Source organism: Solanum pennellii, chromosome 10, assembly GCF_001406875.1.
Source record: "Solanum pennellii chromosome 10, SPENNV200".
Classification (NCBI taxonomy): Eukaryota; Viridiplantae; Streptophyta; class Magnoliopsida; order Solanales; family Solanaceae; genus Solanum; species Solanum pennellii.
Genome location: NC_028646.1, coordinates 80,840,591 through 80,857,588, shown reverse-complemented (window position 1 = coordinate 80,857,588; position 16,998 = coordinate 80,840,591). Strand labels below are relative to the sequence as shown.

The window sequence follows — 16,998 nt, the reverse complement described above, 5'->3', positions numbered from 1 at the left end:
GACTACATCAAGGGAAAGGGGGTGTTTGGAAGTTCAATTACTCTAAACTTTTTAGTCCCAAGTTATGTGACAGCTTGGGATTGTCACCATTGGTGTTTGCATAAAGCAAATGAAACAGGAGACATATCATGGATAATGATGTGATACAAGTCTCCTGTGCCATCCTTCAAATCAGCATTCTGAAGTAAACTAATAGGAAACTTCTTCCCCATCCAATACAGAAAATGCCCATTTTCTCAAAGCACAAGTATTTTACGACCTAAAATACATACAATTTCTGTTCTTTTGTTCTCTTACCGTTATGTTGTGGTTGTGGGGGTTTTGAGAAGCAAGATGGTGTTAGGTAACAACAGAAATGAACCAAAATTTCAGTGCAATGTGACTACATTAAAGATAGTTGCTCACAAAGTACATACTCAAGAAAACTAAAAGTCCATGGCAACAGTATCTTGGCAAAATGGCAAAATTAAGATCTTGGTTTCTCCTTCTTCTCCTTAAAGAGAGCCAAGAGAGAAACACCAGAAACCTTCACAACTTTGAACCTGACACCAGGAATATCTCCTACGGCATGACCCTTTCGACCAAATCCAGCAATCAACACCTCATCCTGCAAAAACAAGAATCAATGTTAAGAACTTGAAAAAACTAACATCAAAATCTTGTTTTCTGTGGCTAGATATGTGGAAGAAAAGGACTCACGTTTTCTTCAATGTAGTTCAAACAACCATCGTTAGGAACGAATGCAGCAATCTTCTTCCCATTTTTGATCAATTGAACCCTAGCACATTTACGAATAGCAGAATTGGGCTGCTTAGCCTCAATACCTCTGCAAAAATCATTTCAAATAATTTTGATTGGTTAGATGCAAGGGCCAAAAAACAACAACGCTAAAGAAGAACAGCAACAAAAAACTTTACAAGAGAACTTACATCTTCTCAAGCACAATGCCTTTAGCATGGGATGACCCAGCAAATGGCTTCTTCCATTCATTTCCAAGATGGGACTTCTTGTAGGACTTGTCAGCCCACCTCTGTCTTCTACGGTGGGACTTCAGCTTGCGTCCAGCTCCCATACCACGTGTCTTCCTGAAATTTTTACCCCGTTGAGTGACAACATCACAAACAGAACCATGCTTGTTTATGCTCTCTCACTTTAACTAATATGTTCTCAAGTACTATTGGAACATCTCTACAATTACTCAACTTAAGGCGATGAAAAAGCAAGGAATTTCATTTCCACCACAACATGGACAAAATATCTACCTACACAAACAATGATCTTCTGTATCAACCCCCATATGCTAAGCATCATAGCATTCGTCACTATAATCATTCCAGAATTTCTGAACATAATACGCCATCTCCTTGTATAACTGTACTTAAAACAACTACATAAATAACACTTAAATCTGCTAATTTCACGCATCATCGATTCATGCAACAGATATACACTGTTCCAATAATCTCAATTTCCACCATTACAAATCACACTGATATTATTTTTTGTTATAAGTATTACAATTACATTCTTCTAACAATCATATACTTCTAATTTCTCAAGTTCAACAATAACCACACACGCAGTGCAATAATCCCGAGTGTGAGCAGACCTTACCTCTACCCCGTGAGAGGTAGAGAGGCTGTTTCCAAAAGACACTTAGCTAAAGTTCCAAACTTCTCAAGTTCAGCAATTTATTAAGCAATTAATACATATTGGACATCAAAACGCTATAATTCGCATCAGCTAGTTTACTCATCTAACTTATCCTATATAATTCAAAATATAAACTTTTCAAACAGACAACTAATAGTATCAAAATGCGAAGATATTATGCAGAAGAAAAAAAACAATATCATGAATCCGATTAACAGGGGATGAAAAACAGGTTTTTTTAATAATGCAACATATAAAAAATGATCAAAGAAGAAAAAAAATAAATCGTACCCCATGTTTGCTGAGTGAAGAGAAACTCAAACTTCAAATTAGGGTTCGAGAGGTTGAAGAAGAGAAGAAGCAGCAGTACGTAAAACCCTAATCCTTATAAACAGCTATCAAATTCTAAGTATTGAATTGGGCTTGTCCAAATTGGGCTGAAAAGCTTTGGGCTTGAGGAAATATTTACATTCGCTAGCCAAAATATTATACAATTTTTTTTCATGTGGCTGTTATTATGTCAATTTACTTTTTTTAAAAATAAGTATGAAATTTGTTTATTATATCAATTTACTTTTTTTTTAATTATATAGTTAATTAAGGAATTGAGAATTAAACTCACCTCTATTACCACGAAAATCCCATTGGTATCACTAATTTGTAAGTTCTTATAACAATGTAAATCAATTTCTCTTGTTTTTATTTAGGGTTATAAAGATAGACATTATATTGTTCACGCTTTAGACGTCCAATCATGAACTTGTGGAACGATGTTAGAGCCCCCACATCATTTATGAGATGGGAACATGGACTTTTTATACAGTCTTGAGCAATCCTTCTCTCGTGAACTAACTATTAAAATTGAATTAGATCCTTGCACATAATGAAGATGAGTCAAGAAAAATATATGAATGTAACCGGACACCACTAATCTACAATGAAAATTCATCCATATTACTATCTTTAACATAAAAACCTGAAGAACAAACAGTAGATTTTCCGATTAATCAACTGCCCGGGGTTTCATTACACTTGGTAGAAACATTCAGTAGTGGCAGGTGAGATCATAGAGGTCTCAACAATTCTGGAATAGCTTTACAAAAATCAGCTAAGAGATTTTTCCAGGAGGTTGAAGCTCAGCAAGAGTACCTGGGAAGGGAAAATAGTAGATTATGGTTACTAGAGAAGAGAGCAATGTTTATTTGAAACATGCATGATATGCATCTATTTGTGGCCCTTTTTTAATAAACTACCAATCTTCTTCAACATAGTGCCATTCTTCTTCTTGGGTGAGTAATCAATATCCATGTCTTCAGATAACGGTGAACGCAGCTTGCCACCAATAGTATGGTAGTCCAAAGAGCCTGTTCTCTCGACGCATCTCCCATTATTGTTAGTTGAGAGCATAGCTGCAGCTGCTTCAGCAGCTTTCCTCCATTGATCAGATTGTACTTTTAACCTCCTCAACTCAGCTTCCATATCAGAGTTACTTGTCTGCACTGCATCCAACTCCTTGATGACTTGTGCTGCTTTTCTGCTACTTTTATCTGCTTCCTCACTCAAATACCCCAGCTTCATCAGGGCTTCTCTTTCAGCAATTCTAGCGGCTTCTGCTAAGGCAAGAACCTCATCATTCACTTTGGTACTCTCCATTTCCCTCTTTTTGATTTCTGACTTCAGCATCTCATTTTCCTCAGTAGTACTCTGCAACTCTGTCTCTTTGTCAGATAAACTTGCCCGTAAATCTGCTAAGACCGACTCTGATTTCTTCAGTTCATCTTGTAATTCAGACTCACGGTCAACTGACTGCAGTACTTCAAGTTGTACATTCAGGCCCTTATTTTCATCTGAAATCATTTGTAATTCAGCTTCGCTGTTCATCAATTTCTCCTTTAACTCTTCCATAGCTGCTTTTGCAGCACTTAACCTTGAGGTCCATTCAGTCTCTCTTTGAATTGATTCATATTTTGTCTGCTCCACTATCTCATAAGCACTTCTTATCTGCAATGTGTTCTGAATGCATTCTTCCTGATACTTCCTCTCAGAATCCTCCACTGCAGCTCTTAGTTGATTTACCTCGTCTTTAAGATTGCTGAACTCAGTTTTTAGTTCGTCAGCTTCGACATCGATTCCAATTTCTTGTGCAGCTGCAGAACTTCCTGTAGGATCTACCAGGTTCATGTTTTTGCTGCTTTGATCAGACTGGAGTTTGTTGACACGTTCCTCCAATGCAGCCACTTGATGCTTTGACTGTTCCAACTCCAATGCCAAGGATTTGCAAGCCTCCATTGCCTTCAGACCTTCCGAGCGTAAAGTATTGCCTGTCATCTTTGCGACTTCCAACTCCAACTGAGCTTTACTCACTTCTTCAAGCACAGTAGCTTCAGATTCCTTGCTTTTGTTTAACTGGTTTTGCAATTGCTGAAGCAATGTAAGGGTTTCTTTGAGTTGTACCCTTAAGCTTTGGGTCTCAGAATGAGCTGATTCAGCATGGCGAGCTTGAGTGGCTTCAGAATCAGCTACTCTATCAAGCTGAAGTTTAAGGTTCTGGATTTCATTCAGGGCAGACGCCAGAGCAGCAGAGTCCAATTCATGCTGCTTTTGTACAGCCTCAAGTTCAGATTTCCATTTTCGATCCCTATCTTGTGAGATCTTGTGTAGCTCCAAGAGTTTAGCTTCCTCAGAATCGGAGCATTTAAGAAGCTGCTTCTCAGACTCCTCAAGCTTCTCTGACATGACTGCTAACTGCCTCTTAACTTCGTCAGCCTCTTGTTGAGACGTTTTTTTCAATGATTCTGATAAACTGAGTTGTTCCTTTGCTGCCTTCACCTCCTCGCGGAGTTGAGCAAGCTGGTCTTCCAAAGCGGACATTCTGCCTGGACGCTTTTGCTGTGTTTTTCAAAATAAGAACAATGGGCATCTTAGTAACAAAGAGAGCAACTTAAACAGAAACAAAATATATATAAAAGAGAATTCGTGACTTCTCAACTTCTAAAGTTGTATAAACTAAGGTTTCCATCAAACAGTGCAACTGCCGGCAAGTGAGACAGGCAACAGCAGTCAAGGAATAAGCAAGATAATAGAAGCACCATGTTCAATGAGTTTGCAACAATCCTCAACAGAATAACAAGTCCAACAGAGCAAACAAAGCTACAGATGCAGAGGGTTCCGCTTATTTGATATACCTTGTCTCGATACTGATAATCATTGACAAACACTAAAATCAAGGGTTTTAACATTCTTCAAGTAATACAAATATGCAATAAATTTTGGGCCAAAGAAATATTCAAGATTAGTATATTACTCAAGTACCTCTATTGCTGGACTTCGTGGTGACCGGCGACCAATAACTTTAGGACTCCTGTCTTTTGGTGTCCTGCTTGCAGGATTTGGAGATGAAACAGAATCAACCTCTGGCCCTGAAGTTCTGAGCTTTCGAGCTGTCTTTGTTGTAGACGAAGATGTCCTTTGCGGCACCTCAACAGAAACAGTCCTTCAGCCAAAAACATGTGAGAAGGAGAACGAGATACTCAAACAACAAGCTCATACAAGAGATGAACTATCAGCAGAGAATGATTACACAACAATCATGTAAATTAACTTAGCAGAACTAATGCAGCAGTAGTAGTATTTATTTTCTAATAAATTATAGAAGTTAAATAATACTCCCTTCGTCTCATTTTTTTTTGTCTTAATTTCCTTTTTAGTCCGTTTCAAAAAGATTGCCTCTGTCCTCTGTTGGCAACTCTTTAGTTTCAATTTTCCATATGACATATTTAAGATTGATTAAATGACATTTTGGTATGCTACATATCTTTAGTTTTAGTTTAAGACCACAAGATTCAAAAGTCTTCTTTACTTTCTTTTAACTCTATGCCAAGTCAAAACCAAACAGATAAATTGAACGGAGGGAGTATATATTTTCAATTATGGATCACATATCAAATAATCTGCAGCTGCAACATGAAAAGACAAAATGGAACTTTGAATTATTGTTATAACACTCCTTCCTTTCCTCAGGATCACTTCAGTGTTACTTTCTTTGAGGTAGAAAAGCTGATCACATGTTAATTTTCAAAGCACAAATATGAGCATCTAAAAAGTATCATTCAACAACTATAATTAAGAATGTAGTATTTTCGTTCACTGTGAGCAGTTGCGCACACAATTCATTGCTCAAAGTACCAATGGCTCAAGACAATCATCATCTGCTGTTTTAGAAATCAAGTTGCCTATACAGGAATGAAATGAAAGGGACAAATTGAAACTGTGAATTCATAGTTGTTGCTTAGTTAAGATGCTCTTTGAATTGATCTAACAATATAATCAAGAAACCACTTTATTCAAATCTCATGGAAGAAGGGGTTAAAAACATAAGAAGCAAGATTAAGGCCTTTGAATTACTTGCAAAATTCACCAAAAGCAGCGTGAATGAATTAAGAAATACCTTGCTTTTGGTGTCTGCATGCTCATTTCCTCTCAATGGAAGATGTAGAAATGACAAACTTAATTTGTTTTCTTCAAAGACCAACCGCTGCAACACGAGAAACATTTTAGCAGACTTCGTATATGTTAAAGAAATGCTATTGAGGGATCTGAAAACTCTCACATTCGTAATAGATACTTATAAAAAAAATACAAACAGCACTATCCATTCAAGAAAACAACATAGAAACTGCCTCCACTTGCACCAACAAACCTACTGCCGGAGGAAGAAACCAAAAAAAGAAAAAAGAAAATTGGAAGACAGGGAAATTTGCAATCCAAGAAAACAAAGTACTATCATTATGTAAGCCATTTATCAACTTTCTTAACTTTTACTTCAACTTTTACTGCAGTGCTTATACTGTATAGAAACAACATGGTGCATAGAAAATGACATTAAACCACATTTTAGAAAACAATTCAAAAGTCCCAATTTAAGGATTAACAAACAGATGATGCTTTTCAAAAGAAGGGAAACTTGAAAATCCATCAAGCTGCAAAGAGACAGCTGATACAGCAACAAAATAAGATCCATTATTAACTTCTCCACAACCCATACCCTCTACCCAAATGGATCAATCATGTTTACACTTGAGATAAGAAGTCACTTGTGAGTTGTGGGACTTCTTATTATATTTTTTTTATGTAAAAACACAAAGCAATACTAAATAATCTAAAAGTTTCTGGGTGATATTTTCCTCTCCTTTATGTTAGGTGACATAGATCCAAAGAAATTACAAACTCTTCATTGCCCTCCCCAAGTAGACCACAAAACAAAAAAGTTATATCTGCTTGTCGAAAACAACAAAGCCTCCAAAATCAGAGCTCTAAAGCTATGTCTACCTACAGTGAAAAAATAAAACACAAAAGCTCCTTAAGTTTGAAACTTTATCAAACAAGAAACCAACCCACATGAAAAATCAGACTTCTAAAGCTATGTCAACCTAGTACATTGTAAGACAAACTCAAAATTTTTCCAAAAACTGAAACTTTATCTATAAAGAAACCAATCCACAAGAAAAATCAGTGCTCTAAAGCTATGTCAACCTAGTACATAGTAAAACAAACTCAAAATTTCTCCTAAGATTGAAACTTCATCAAAAAAGAAACCAACCCACATGAAAAGGCAGTGGTATAAAAGCTATGTCAGCCTAGTACATTGTAAAACAAACTCAAAATTTCTCCAAAGACTGAAACTTTATCCAAAAAGAAACCAACCCACATGAAAAATCAGTGCTCTAAATCCATGCCAACCTAGTACATTGTAAAACAATGGCATCTTCAAAGACTGAAACTTTATCAAAAAAAGAAACTAACCCACAAGAGAAATCAGTGCTCTCAGCAAATACAAATCACACCCACATAGATATAAACAGATAAAACACTAACATTCCAAAGAACAAAAAAACAACCCTTCTCCAACACTTCAGCAGATAAATGAACAGTTCCTTAAGACTTACCCAAAAAAGATCTCAAGAAAGTGAAAATCAAGAAAAACAAGCTGGAGCAGTTCCCTTTGTGGGGGTAAAAAATGAAAGAAAAATGTGGCTCAAGCTCCAAGACAAATGAAGCAGATGAAAGAACCCTAATGGGGGTGAAGCAATCGAGGATACGTAGCTTAATTTACGTTCGTATACACACAAACACACAATAGATATAGCTATCAGCTAAGCAAAACACAGTTTCCCAAGTCACTGAGCACTGTCTTCTTTCACTTAACTGTGTTTGTTTTTGTCTGTTTATATGGGATAAAGAAAATAAAACTAACTTAACTACTAAAAAAGAAAGAAAAATTAATGTAAGATAATAAAGGCCCTGATATGGAAGACCCACCCTCGGGGAACAAGCGTTTGACCACTCCGTGTGATCGAGGTGTTTATTATCCGAGCAATATTATTAATACTTTTTATTTTGGTATTGCTAGAAAAAAGATATATTTAAACGTTCAGTGTTTTAAAAGGTAAAGGCGTGAAATGAGACATTTTATAAGGTATGAGGTGAGGCGTAAGCCTCAATTAACAAAGCGTAAGTTTCATAGATCTATAGGACATAATCGCATGTATATTCAATTTTATAGTTTTATTACTATTAAAATAAGCAAAAGTAAATTTTTCAATGAATTATATTTTTTATGTGAAATAAGTATTAATATTCAATAATGAAAAAAAAAAGAATTATCATTATTATTTGAGAAATATCATGACACCAATAATAAAAATATTATTTAAAGCAAAAAACAAATAAATTAAAAACGATTTGGTGTACGTTTTTACACCCAGTACTTACGTTTTTATGTTTAGAGCTTATGCCTCAAATTTTAAAACTTACGTCTTAAGAATCTATGTTTTTAATTTATGCCCCAAAATCGTTTTTGATATGCCCGGCTTCGAAATTCACCTTGAAACTCGCCCCAAAAACGTTTTTGAAAACACTGTTAAGACTAAATGAGTAAGTTTTATTGTTATCACTTAATCATAATTGGATTAAGGACAAAAAAATTGTGAATTATTCGCTATAGATCAATTTTACTTTATTTTTATCTTTTATTTGAAAATATTATTGTTGTTAGTTAACTAAGCTCTAAAATAACGTTCACCTAGTCAACTAGCTTAAAAATACTCTTTTTACTAACGATTAATCCAAAAACAAGAGAAAATTGGTCATTTTTCAATTGAATTATTTCTAAGGAGGCAATTTTGTACTCCTTTTGAAGTTGTTTTTACTTGTAAAGAGTTGGAACAAAAACTTATATTAGAGATTAGGAGACTATGTACATTGATTGTTTGAAATGACAATTTTCTCTCTAATATAATCCAAGATTTTTCCTTTCAAAACTATTATACTATTAACTGAAATCTGAGATGGCTTAAAGTTACCGATAAGTATTAGAAAATAAGGCCAAATACGTCACTAAATTATTAAAAATATCTTGGCCATGCCACTAGCTTGCTAAAAGTTGTGCATATTCATATAATCGAACGTGACAAATTTTGTTCATACTTGTCATGTCCAGCTAAACACGCTTCGTTGGAAAATTACAATTAAATTTATCTAGTTTTTTGGACACCTAATCCATTTGAATTGTCATTAGTAGCACATCATCATAATTCTTGAAGGCATATACCAATTGGTCTAAAGACAGAACAACATGCAACAATGTCCATTGACTAAATAAAGAAAGTCTCTCTTGTTTCACCATTTCGTATACATAATAAAGATGGAATCATATATAATCACAAACGAGAAAATGCTTCCTCTAAAATAAATTCACAACTATCACAATCTCAAATCATCAACACTCGTGGGAGAAGCGAATATTTAAAAAACAAGTATCATTTTTTTCTCTGATAAATTAAAAAATCAAGCACCACGCAGGAATGCACATACAGTAACGAACTCGTGTTGATTTTATGGAGAAGTTGAAGTTGCATTTAGTCGATGAACGAATGCCTTTGTTCCAAATCTTCATGTATCTCCTCTGCGTTTACCTGGTATAGCAAGGCTGCGGTACAACTTATTACTTTGTGATAAGACAGGCTAGTTGACAACTCCATTCATGTATTTCTCAACATTAGAGGTGTTTGTGGAGGTAATCTCGACCTTTGGTGGACCTGAATGCCGTCTTGTAATGGCTGGTGAAGGTGAGTAAGAGAGTCGCTTCTTCACAGAACCTGCTGATCCCTTTGCTGGTGGTGTGCCATTTTCCACGCCTAATGGACTCTGCAAACGTGTTGTTCTTGCTTTTGCTGACTGAGTAGATGCCATATAACTTGGTACGGATGAGCAACTTCCCAGGCTCTCATCATCTCTTACTGATGATCCTGCAATGCTATGTCTCCTGTTCATTTCTGATTGAACGCTAAATACGCTTCGTGTGTCATCTTCTTGGTTTATTGCACTGACTCTTGCACTTCCTGGTTTCGGTTTTCTAGCTGTGGATGGCTTGGAAGGTGTAGTAGGAGACTGGCGGCTTGAAGGACGGTTTGGTTTTTGGCTTAAAGGAGAAGATGGGAGTTCAGAATTCAGCTGATGACGGGCAAATGCCTTGGTAATTTCCCCTCCAGCCATGCTCATGCTGGCACTCCTTACGGACATTTGATCACCTTTTAGTTCTTTCTCGGACATGTTTTGGTTTTCCCTAGACCTAGCACCCATCCACCGCTCTAACCAACTCCAACCCCATTGAGGATTGGTTGGATCCATAAATAACAAATTGGTAGCTTTTGATGACTTCTTCCAGGTTTGCTGTCCAGACAACATTTTGACATAATCAATGACTAGTAATGTCGTTAAAAGCTCACGAGGAAAATCATATATGTTTAAACATAGTAAGTTATTCCTTTGAAGATATGCATGCATAGGTTATTGGTTATTACAGAAAATCAAAGAGAAGAAATGAAGCCAAGATATCAGCAATAAAATCATCGTTAAAGTTTTGATTCTTCCTCTGGTAAATATCATTGTAAAATTTAGACTATGCAAAAATATGACTTTTAGAAACATCTCCTTGGCATAACTCTAGAAGGCTACTTCATCACCATTTGCATACCACGCAACATAGCCTTGGGAACTGAACTGCCCTCTTTTCAAAATGTTAATAGTTGTATATGAAAAAAATGATTAATTTAGTACCTGATGGGAATATGAATACGCGAGTGCTCTTTCTCGTCTCATTGCAGCTTCATATCTGCCGAGCAAACTTGCTTCAATTTGCTCTTTTGATTGTAGAGTATCATCCCACTCCTCCCCTCTCTATCAAAACAGAAAACGTTAGATGAGGCGCAATTAATAAACCTCACACGCCCTTAGACAAGAGGACCCCCCATCCCCAAATCCTTCAAAGGAAACAAATAAAAACAAAGAGATCAACTTGGGCTGTTAGCACAATATATGTTACAAGATCTAAGCCGTTAAATACTCAGCTATAGTATATTGTTAAAAATGCAAAAATGCATTCACAAATTACACCTTAAAGATTTTGTTCACAAATGTGGGACAAAAAGATGAATTGCTCCTGGTGAAATTTCCAAACACAATCTTTTTACTGTGCAGCGATATAACAGTTACCAGTAAACTTCACGAGGATACTGTCACGGTCAATTTGAGAGAACAAATTCATCTCAGTTATTCTAACGGAAAATGATTTTCCATTATTCCAGCACCAAATCCATTTCTTATAAAAAGTTGGAATTAAGGAAGAATACTGACCCTCAAACTCTCAAGTTCTTTTGCATGTTTCTGCATAAGCTGCCTCTGGAGAGTTCTGTTCTCTTCCAACAACCTGCTCCTTCTAGAACTAATCTGAGACTGCGCACGAGATAAAGTCTGCATGCATTTCAGAGTATTTGCAGTTTGCCGTTTGACAGTAGGTCCATCAACTAATGTTTTGAGTCTGACAAGTCCTCTTAAAGCTCTCAATGCTCTTCTGGCCTGCAAATGAAACCCCGACCGCAAGTTCTATCTCAGTAACAAATCATGTTTTCTCAAGTAAAGTAAATTAAACTGTAAACAAGCTTTCTATTGTTTTTTCTTACTGAGAGAATCAAGTCTATTATAAACTAGCTGAAAGAAATTATCCTAAAAAGGGAAAAATCACTTGAAATGACAAAATATGAGAGTAGAATTGCATACCAGATATCCTCGAAATGTCGTCTGAATCCTGATTGCAGCTATTTCCTCCTTGGATTTTCCTGGGAATTGATTGACTGTAGTTAATCGAACAACCTCTGCAGCAGCCTGGGCAGCTGCAACAGCCGCTTCGGCTGCTGCAGCTGTAGCAACTGCAACGGAATACACATGTTTAGTCTGTTCTTCTTCCACTTCAGCCAATTTGACCTCTTCCACTGGAGGAACAGGTTGCGGAGGAGACACTGAGGCAACCACCAAAGTTGAAGAGTCCGGGAGAGGCTGCTTTTCTTTCCCAAACCATTTTTTCTTTGATTTACCATCTTTCTGAAATAACACTCAAGAAATGTCAGGCACCAGTTGTATGTGTCAAAAAAAGGTTACATCATGCTAGAGAAGTACTAGTATATGATTATTTTAACATAACCTTGTCAGACTTTTCCTTAGAGTTTGGGCTCAAAGCCTTCTTTACTGAAGAAAACCAGCTTCCTTTCTTCCCCATCTTCTCGTTCGACAAATTGTCTTATCTAGAAGACAAAAGACACTACATTACAGGGATGATTCAACCTTTTCAATTGTAGATTTAGATAAACTTAGTAAAATAACAGAAAGAAAAATAACCAATCTAATGCCTAAAATGTACTTGGTATGAAGTATCATGTGAAAGATCACAATTTCACACTAATGTACAAATGCCTAAAAGTCGTTTGTCCATAAAATTCCGGAATACGACTTCAAGAATTTGAAAAACACCAAAAATAACTGTTTTCACTCCAAATAACTCACAAAAAACAACTTAAATTTGTATTCATCGCCAAACACAACAATTATCAAATATCATGTTTCACTTTGAAAACAAAAAAAACTACTTTTTCAAATACTCACAATTTTCATGATTAAACACCATAATTTACAATATGCTTGTCTTAAAGGAGAGAGGGGGAACCAACACAAGCTACAAGTTGAAAAATGTAAGAAATAAAAGATCTATGGATAATACTTTATGTCTAACCAAGTTATACAGTTTTTTTTGTGAGCCTAGATCATCCAAATCTATTTTTTCAACCAGATATACAACCAAACAAGATTCTGAATACATAAAACTTGGCTGCTAAACAAGAAAATCTCATCCATCCATAAATTGACTCTCATACTCAATACTTCAAAGAAAGAAGAAAAAAAATACAAACTCGAAAGATTAAGATAATGCACCTATAGCCTCAAGAACAATGTCATTTCAATTAGCTCCTTTTTTCCCAATGGCTCAATATCAAATAAAGATTCCAACTTTATGCACTACCAACATACCAAAACAGCAAGAACTTCAAGAAAACATAAAAAAAAACATCATATTCAATGATTTGAACAACACCCTTTAAAATTAAAAAAAATGTCAACTTTTCAGAAAACTATGCACTACCCACCTACCAAAACAGCAAGAACTTCAAGAAAACAGAAAAAAAAAACATCAAATTTATTGATTTGAACAATACCCTTTAAAACTGGAGCTGCACAGATCTCAGAAAGCTTGTATTCTGTTCTTGTATTGTTCAAAGACTGCAGCTTTATTCTTCTTTTTTTCCAACTTTCAAAAGTCACAAACAATGTGGCATCTTCTTCTTCTTCTTCTCTGTAACAGAAAACAAAAAGATAAGAAAAGAGTTGGACCCCTCTATCTTTTGACCCTTTTTTGCATTTTGTATTGTGAGTGAGTGAGAGAGAGAGAGAAAGTAGATCTTGATTAAAGAACAATTCCAACTAATGAATTGAGAGAAATTGAAAGAAGAACAGCTGGTTTTAGCAAGTGTGAGGGGAGCTGGAACACTGGACCCTACATTAAATTATCAGATTCTTCACCCCTCAATATTTTTGTACTATTTGGTGAACAATGATTAAGCCGACACAATTTTCATTGTACCGTTAAACATTGATGCCATCAATGAAGAACAGTTTTTTACATCCCAAAGAGCAAAAAAAATCAATTTTTATGGCTAGTTGGAATATTTTTACTTTTTTGCGGAATAATCTAGGAGATCTCTTTGTCCGATCACTTCGTAAATTAAACTTCTAGTTTGTTGTGATACATGTAAAAAAAAAAAAAAGAAGGATTGATATCATTGAACATTCACATAAGTTTTTAGTTTCGTTCTTTAACTATTGACATACACCCTGCACCTATCATGAGACTCCCTAAACTTGACGAGGACATATTGCAAGATCGGGACAGTTAGTCAAGTTAAAGGGTGATTTTAAAACTTATTAATAAATTTGGAGATAAAATTATTAATACGGGATGAATTAAGAGGTATTTTGTAATACTTCTCTACTAAAAAAAATAAAATTGAGTCTAAATCAAAAAATTAGCTGACAAGAGAAGAGTTGTCCAAATCTATATAAAGAGTCTAAATTCGACATATTCTATTGATGTTAAATTTAACAAATCTATTAATGCAATTTTAAATATGATATATAGAAGTTATTGATCGAGATATTTAAGTAGAGAGTTGGACGTTATTTTATTAATCAAAACAATAATTTGGAAAATTTTAACCTATTCACTATAGTTCTTTTTCATCCTATCATTCGATTACGGATGCTGCCATGTTAGATAAAGTTAAAAACAAATTATTATTACTATTCCTACAACTAACAAGATATAGAGTTGTTGAATATTAATAGAGTTGTGAATAATAAAGGACTTGTGACAAAGTTTAATAAAGCATTTATTCCTTCATGTCTCCAAAAATAATGAAACAAGTTATTACTATATCAGAAGTGGTCACAGAAACTACATGCATGTGGTCGGTCCTTTTGGTGTCTCACAACAATTAATGAAAAAAAATATATAATATATAACACATAAAAAAAATCGATGTGAGCTGATAAGTAAAAACTTCAATTTTAAATATATATATCTAGATAACGTAATTTATATTAATGGTTTGTTGAACCCTTCAACTTAAAAAAATATCGTTTACACAGTTCTTAAATTTATGTATCACGTCAACATTGAATGTCCATGGAACACAATAACAACGAGTCAAAGTGCTTAGTTACCGATTGAGATCAAGTTGAAATGTCTAAATGTATACACTCAAAGTTAGTGAGACCAACTTTAAATAAATTACTAACTTATAGTTTAACAACACTGTAATTTAAATAAACTTATATGCAAAATAACTGTGACATATGGTGAATGGTCAATATGGATTGTTGTTGGATGGTTCGGATAGTATTGGTATTCTTTACATCTTATCTAGAGGTTTCAGGTTCAAGCTCATGAGAATAGAAAAATAAAAATAGGCTTTACGATATGTGAATGAATTTAATAGAATCTCAATATAAATATCAAAAATTCAGTAAAAAAAAAAAAAGACAAATGGTGATATATAAGGTTAATAACCAACTTATTTTGAATTTTCTAGTCTAGTAGATTCTTTAGCGAATGAAATATTTACGTTAAGTCAATAGATATAAGATATTTCTATTTTGTACGTATATCAAAGTAACATGTATTTTCGTAACATGTATTTTCAATTTAGTAAGATATTAATACTCTATACGAATAAATATTTACATATTAATAGACCAAATCTTCCAGCTGTTATCTTAGTATTTCTATATATATATACACAAAAGTGGCTAAAATTATTCGGATTATAATTTTGCTTCCCAACCAATAGACAACACTTAAGAAGCCAACTATATAGTATATCTGCAAAAATAGTTAATGGTGGTTGGGTGTCTGATTATAAATTATCCACTGCTAATTAAATTTTTTATGTAAATGGTGTTGTTCAACCTCTCCATCACATTTTTTAAATTTATTTAATCATATTAATTATGTAAAATTAGTTGTAATTATTTTCTTAATTAAGACTTAGGTGGAATTGGTTGTCATTTGAAATCATCTTTAGGGAATATAATTAGTCGTTGTTGTTGTAGTACTTGGCTGTCCAAACTCAATAATGATTTCTATGAATAAAACACAGTAAAAATTTACAAAAAAATGATATTTATCGAAACTTCGATTGCTAAATTTGATGAAGATGGTGAAAATAAGAAATATTTAAATTTAAAAGAGAACTCACATTTTGTAGTAAATGTATCATAGTTTTTGATCTATTTCAAGAGTAGTTCAAATCGCCTTTGATTATGCGAAGTAGATCACTTATACTCTATGTTATATTTTGAGATAAAATATACCCCAGTTGTTATCTCGGGAGATTACAAATACGTTCAAGAGTTAACGACTTAAACGCAACCTGGGAATATTATACAAACTATATTTGAAACTTGAGGATTGAAAGATAGGAACAAATAGGATGAACACATTGAATCTTTAAGACATCTACTGGCAAATCCTATTATTTTGGTGTGAGAAACATACTAATACAACATTGGAAGCTTGTTATATCCATGATCCACCCCACCCCCAAATCCCAAACTATTAATTTAATACAACTACATCTGGAAAACCTGATAATCCAAATTCAGATAGCATAAAACCATGTAATTGCTTATCTAATATATGCACATCTTGTTGAGCAACAAGCTCCATAGTAGTTAAGAGAACCAAATCAGTTGACACATGACATGTTCTTATTCATCAAGCCCATATTCTTCTCCGAAATAACTATCAACCAGCTCGTTCGCCATGCTCCTGAGTTCTTCATTTTCATGAAATTGATATCTTTCCATTGCATCAATACCATCTTCCCTTTCAACGAGCTTCGGACCCTCTCCATTTGGCATTCCTCTCAACACCTGTCAAAAGAGAAGTTACTAAAATTGTCCTAAGAGACACTGGGCTCTAATTATACAGTTAATATAAACCACACAAGATAGCAAGTCAGCTAGGGCAATCAAAGGGGGTTCAATTGAATCTCTATCGTTGGACTATGCAAATAGGTCGAAAACAACCATTTTTGTATATATAATAAGTTTTTGAATCACTTTACACAAGGAAGTTTCTAATGTAATGGCAAAAGTTGGATTGAAAATTGCTATAGGTCGCAGACTCAAATCCAAGAGTGGAATTCTTGCGGTTTTTTGAATCCCCTTGATTCTTTTCTTTCTTGCTCACTCCAACATCATTGTAATCTAGTTTTATGATCTGGAACAACTAATGATAACAATCTGCCAGAATGAACCATTATAAACCGTCGTTATCCATCCAAGTAAATATAAAAGTGTGTGTGCGCGCACGCGTGTGGGTGGGTGGGTGGGGGGAGC

General features: G+C 34.6%; 4 protein-coding genes across 6 annotated transcripts in view; all 4 read right to left on the bottom strand.

The window, feature by feature from the left end:
• Positions 1-339: 339 nt before the first annotated feature.
• LOC107032033 (40S ribosomal protein S23) lies at positions 340-2,093 on the bottom strand. The gene is made up of 4 exons (XM_015233588.2): positions 1,945-2,093; positions 930-1,085; positions 700-826; positions 340-607 (listed from the first exon to the last, which is right to left on the bottom strand). Exons 1-4 carry the CDS (start codon positions 1,947-1,949, stop codon positions 467-469), a joined length of 429 nt encoding a protein of 142 aa, XP_015089074.1. The 5' UTR covers positions 1,950-2,093; the 3' UTR covers positions 340-466.
• A 493-nt stretch (positions 2,094-2,586) lies between these two features.
• LOC107032123 (interactor of constitutive active ROPs 2, chloroplastic-like) lies at positions 2,587-7,883 on the bottom strand. The gene is made up of 4 exons (XM_015233700.2): positions 7,599-7,883; positions 6,101-6,187; positions 4,966-5,146; positions 2,587-4,542 (listed from the first exon to the last, which is right to left on the bottom strand). Exons 2-4 carry the CDS (start codon positions 6,124-6,126, stop codon positions 2,878-2,880), a joined length of 1,872 nt encoding a protein of 623 aa, XP_015089186.1. The 5' UTR covers positions 6,127-6,187; positions 7,599-7,883; the 3' UTR covers positions 2,587-2,877.
• A 1,388-nt stretch (positions 7,884-9,271) lies between these two features.
• LOC107002416 (protein IQ-DOMAIN 1-like) lies at positions 9,272-13,578 on the bottom strand. 2 transcript variants are annotated; one of them, XM_015200438.2, is made up of 6 exons: positions 13,257-13,578; positions 12,191-12,307; positions 11,770-12,090; positions 11,347-11,568; positions 10,771-10,890; positions 9,272-10,383 (listed from the first exon to the last, which is right to left on the bottom strand). In XM_015200438.2, the coding sequence occupies exons 2-6, from the start codon at positions 12,263-12,265 to the stop codon at positions 9,676-9,678; spliced, it is 1,446 nt and encodes a 481-aa protein (XP_015055924.1). In that variant the 5' UTR covers positions 12,266-12,307; positions 13,257-13,578; the 3' UTR covers positions 9,272-9,675. The 2 variants fall into 2 exon arrangements, with proteins under 2 accessions (XP_015055924.1, XP_015055923.1); XM_015200437.2 differs by having other exon boundaries at positions 12,191-12,290; positions 13,257-13,577.
• A 2,488-nt stretch (positions 13,579-16,066) lies between these two features.
• LOC107031833 (importin subunit alpha-9) overlaps positions 16,067-16,998 on the bottom strand; it is an 8,841-nt gene continuing 7,909 nt past the window's right edge. The window contains exon 11 of one of the 2 annotated variants that reach the window (XM_015233318.2): positions 16,067-16,530. In XM_015233318.2, coding sequence (XP_015088804.1) covers positions 16,366-16,530 — 165 coding nt within the window. In that variant the 3' untranslated portion in view covers positions 16,067-16,365. Of the gene's footprint in view, positions 16,531-16,666; positions 16,903-16,998 lie in introns of those variants that run through there. The other variant, XM_015233319.2, reaches the window with a different exon arrangement.

Bases quoted from the DNA above. Each gene is read 5' to 3' on its own strand.
- LOC107032033 (XM_015233588.2), bottom strand. The intron at 827-929 runs GTAAGTTCTCTT...TGATTTTTGCAG, and splicing joins GGCATTGTGCTTGAGAAGAT to AGGTATTGAGGCTAAGCAGC. The intron at 608-699 runs GTGAGTCCTTTT...TTGTTTTTGCAG, and splicing joins TGAACTACATTGAAGAAAAC to GATGAGGTGTTGATTGCTGG.
- LOC107002416 (XM_015200438.2), bottom strand. From the start codon at position 12,265: ATGGGGAAGAAAGGAAGCTGGTTTTCTTCAGTAAAGAAGGCTTTGAGC. The intron at 11,569-11,769 runs GTATGCAATTCT...TTTCATTTGCAG, and splicing joins CGACATTTCGAGGATATCTG to GCCAGAAGAGCATTGAGAGC. The intron at 10,891-11,346 runs GTCAGTATTCTT...CTGTTTTGATAG, and splicing joins AAGAACTTGAGAGTTTGAGG to AGAGGGGAGGAGTGGGATGA.
- LOC107032123 (XM_015233700.2), bottom strand. From the start codon at position 6,126: ATGAGCATGCAGACACCAAAAGCAAG. The intron at 5,147-6,100 runs GTATTTCTTAAT...TTTTGGCTGAAG, and splicing joins ATGCAGACACCAAAAGCAAG to GACTGTTTCTGTTGAGGTGC. The intron at 4,543-4,965 runs GTACTTGAGTAA...TGAAAAACACAG, and splicing joins CACGAAGTCCAGCAATAGAG to CAAAAGCGTCCAGGCAGAAT.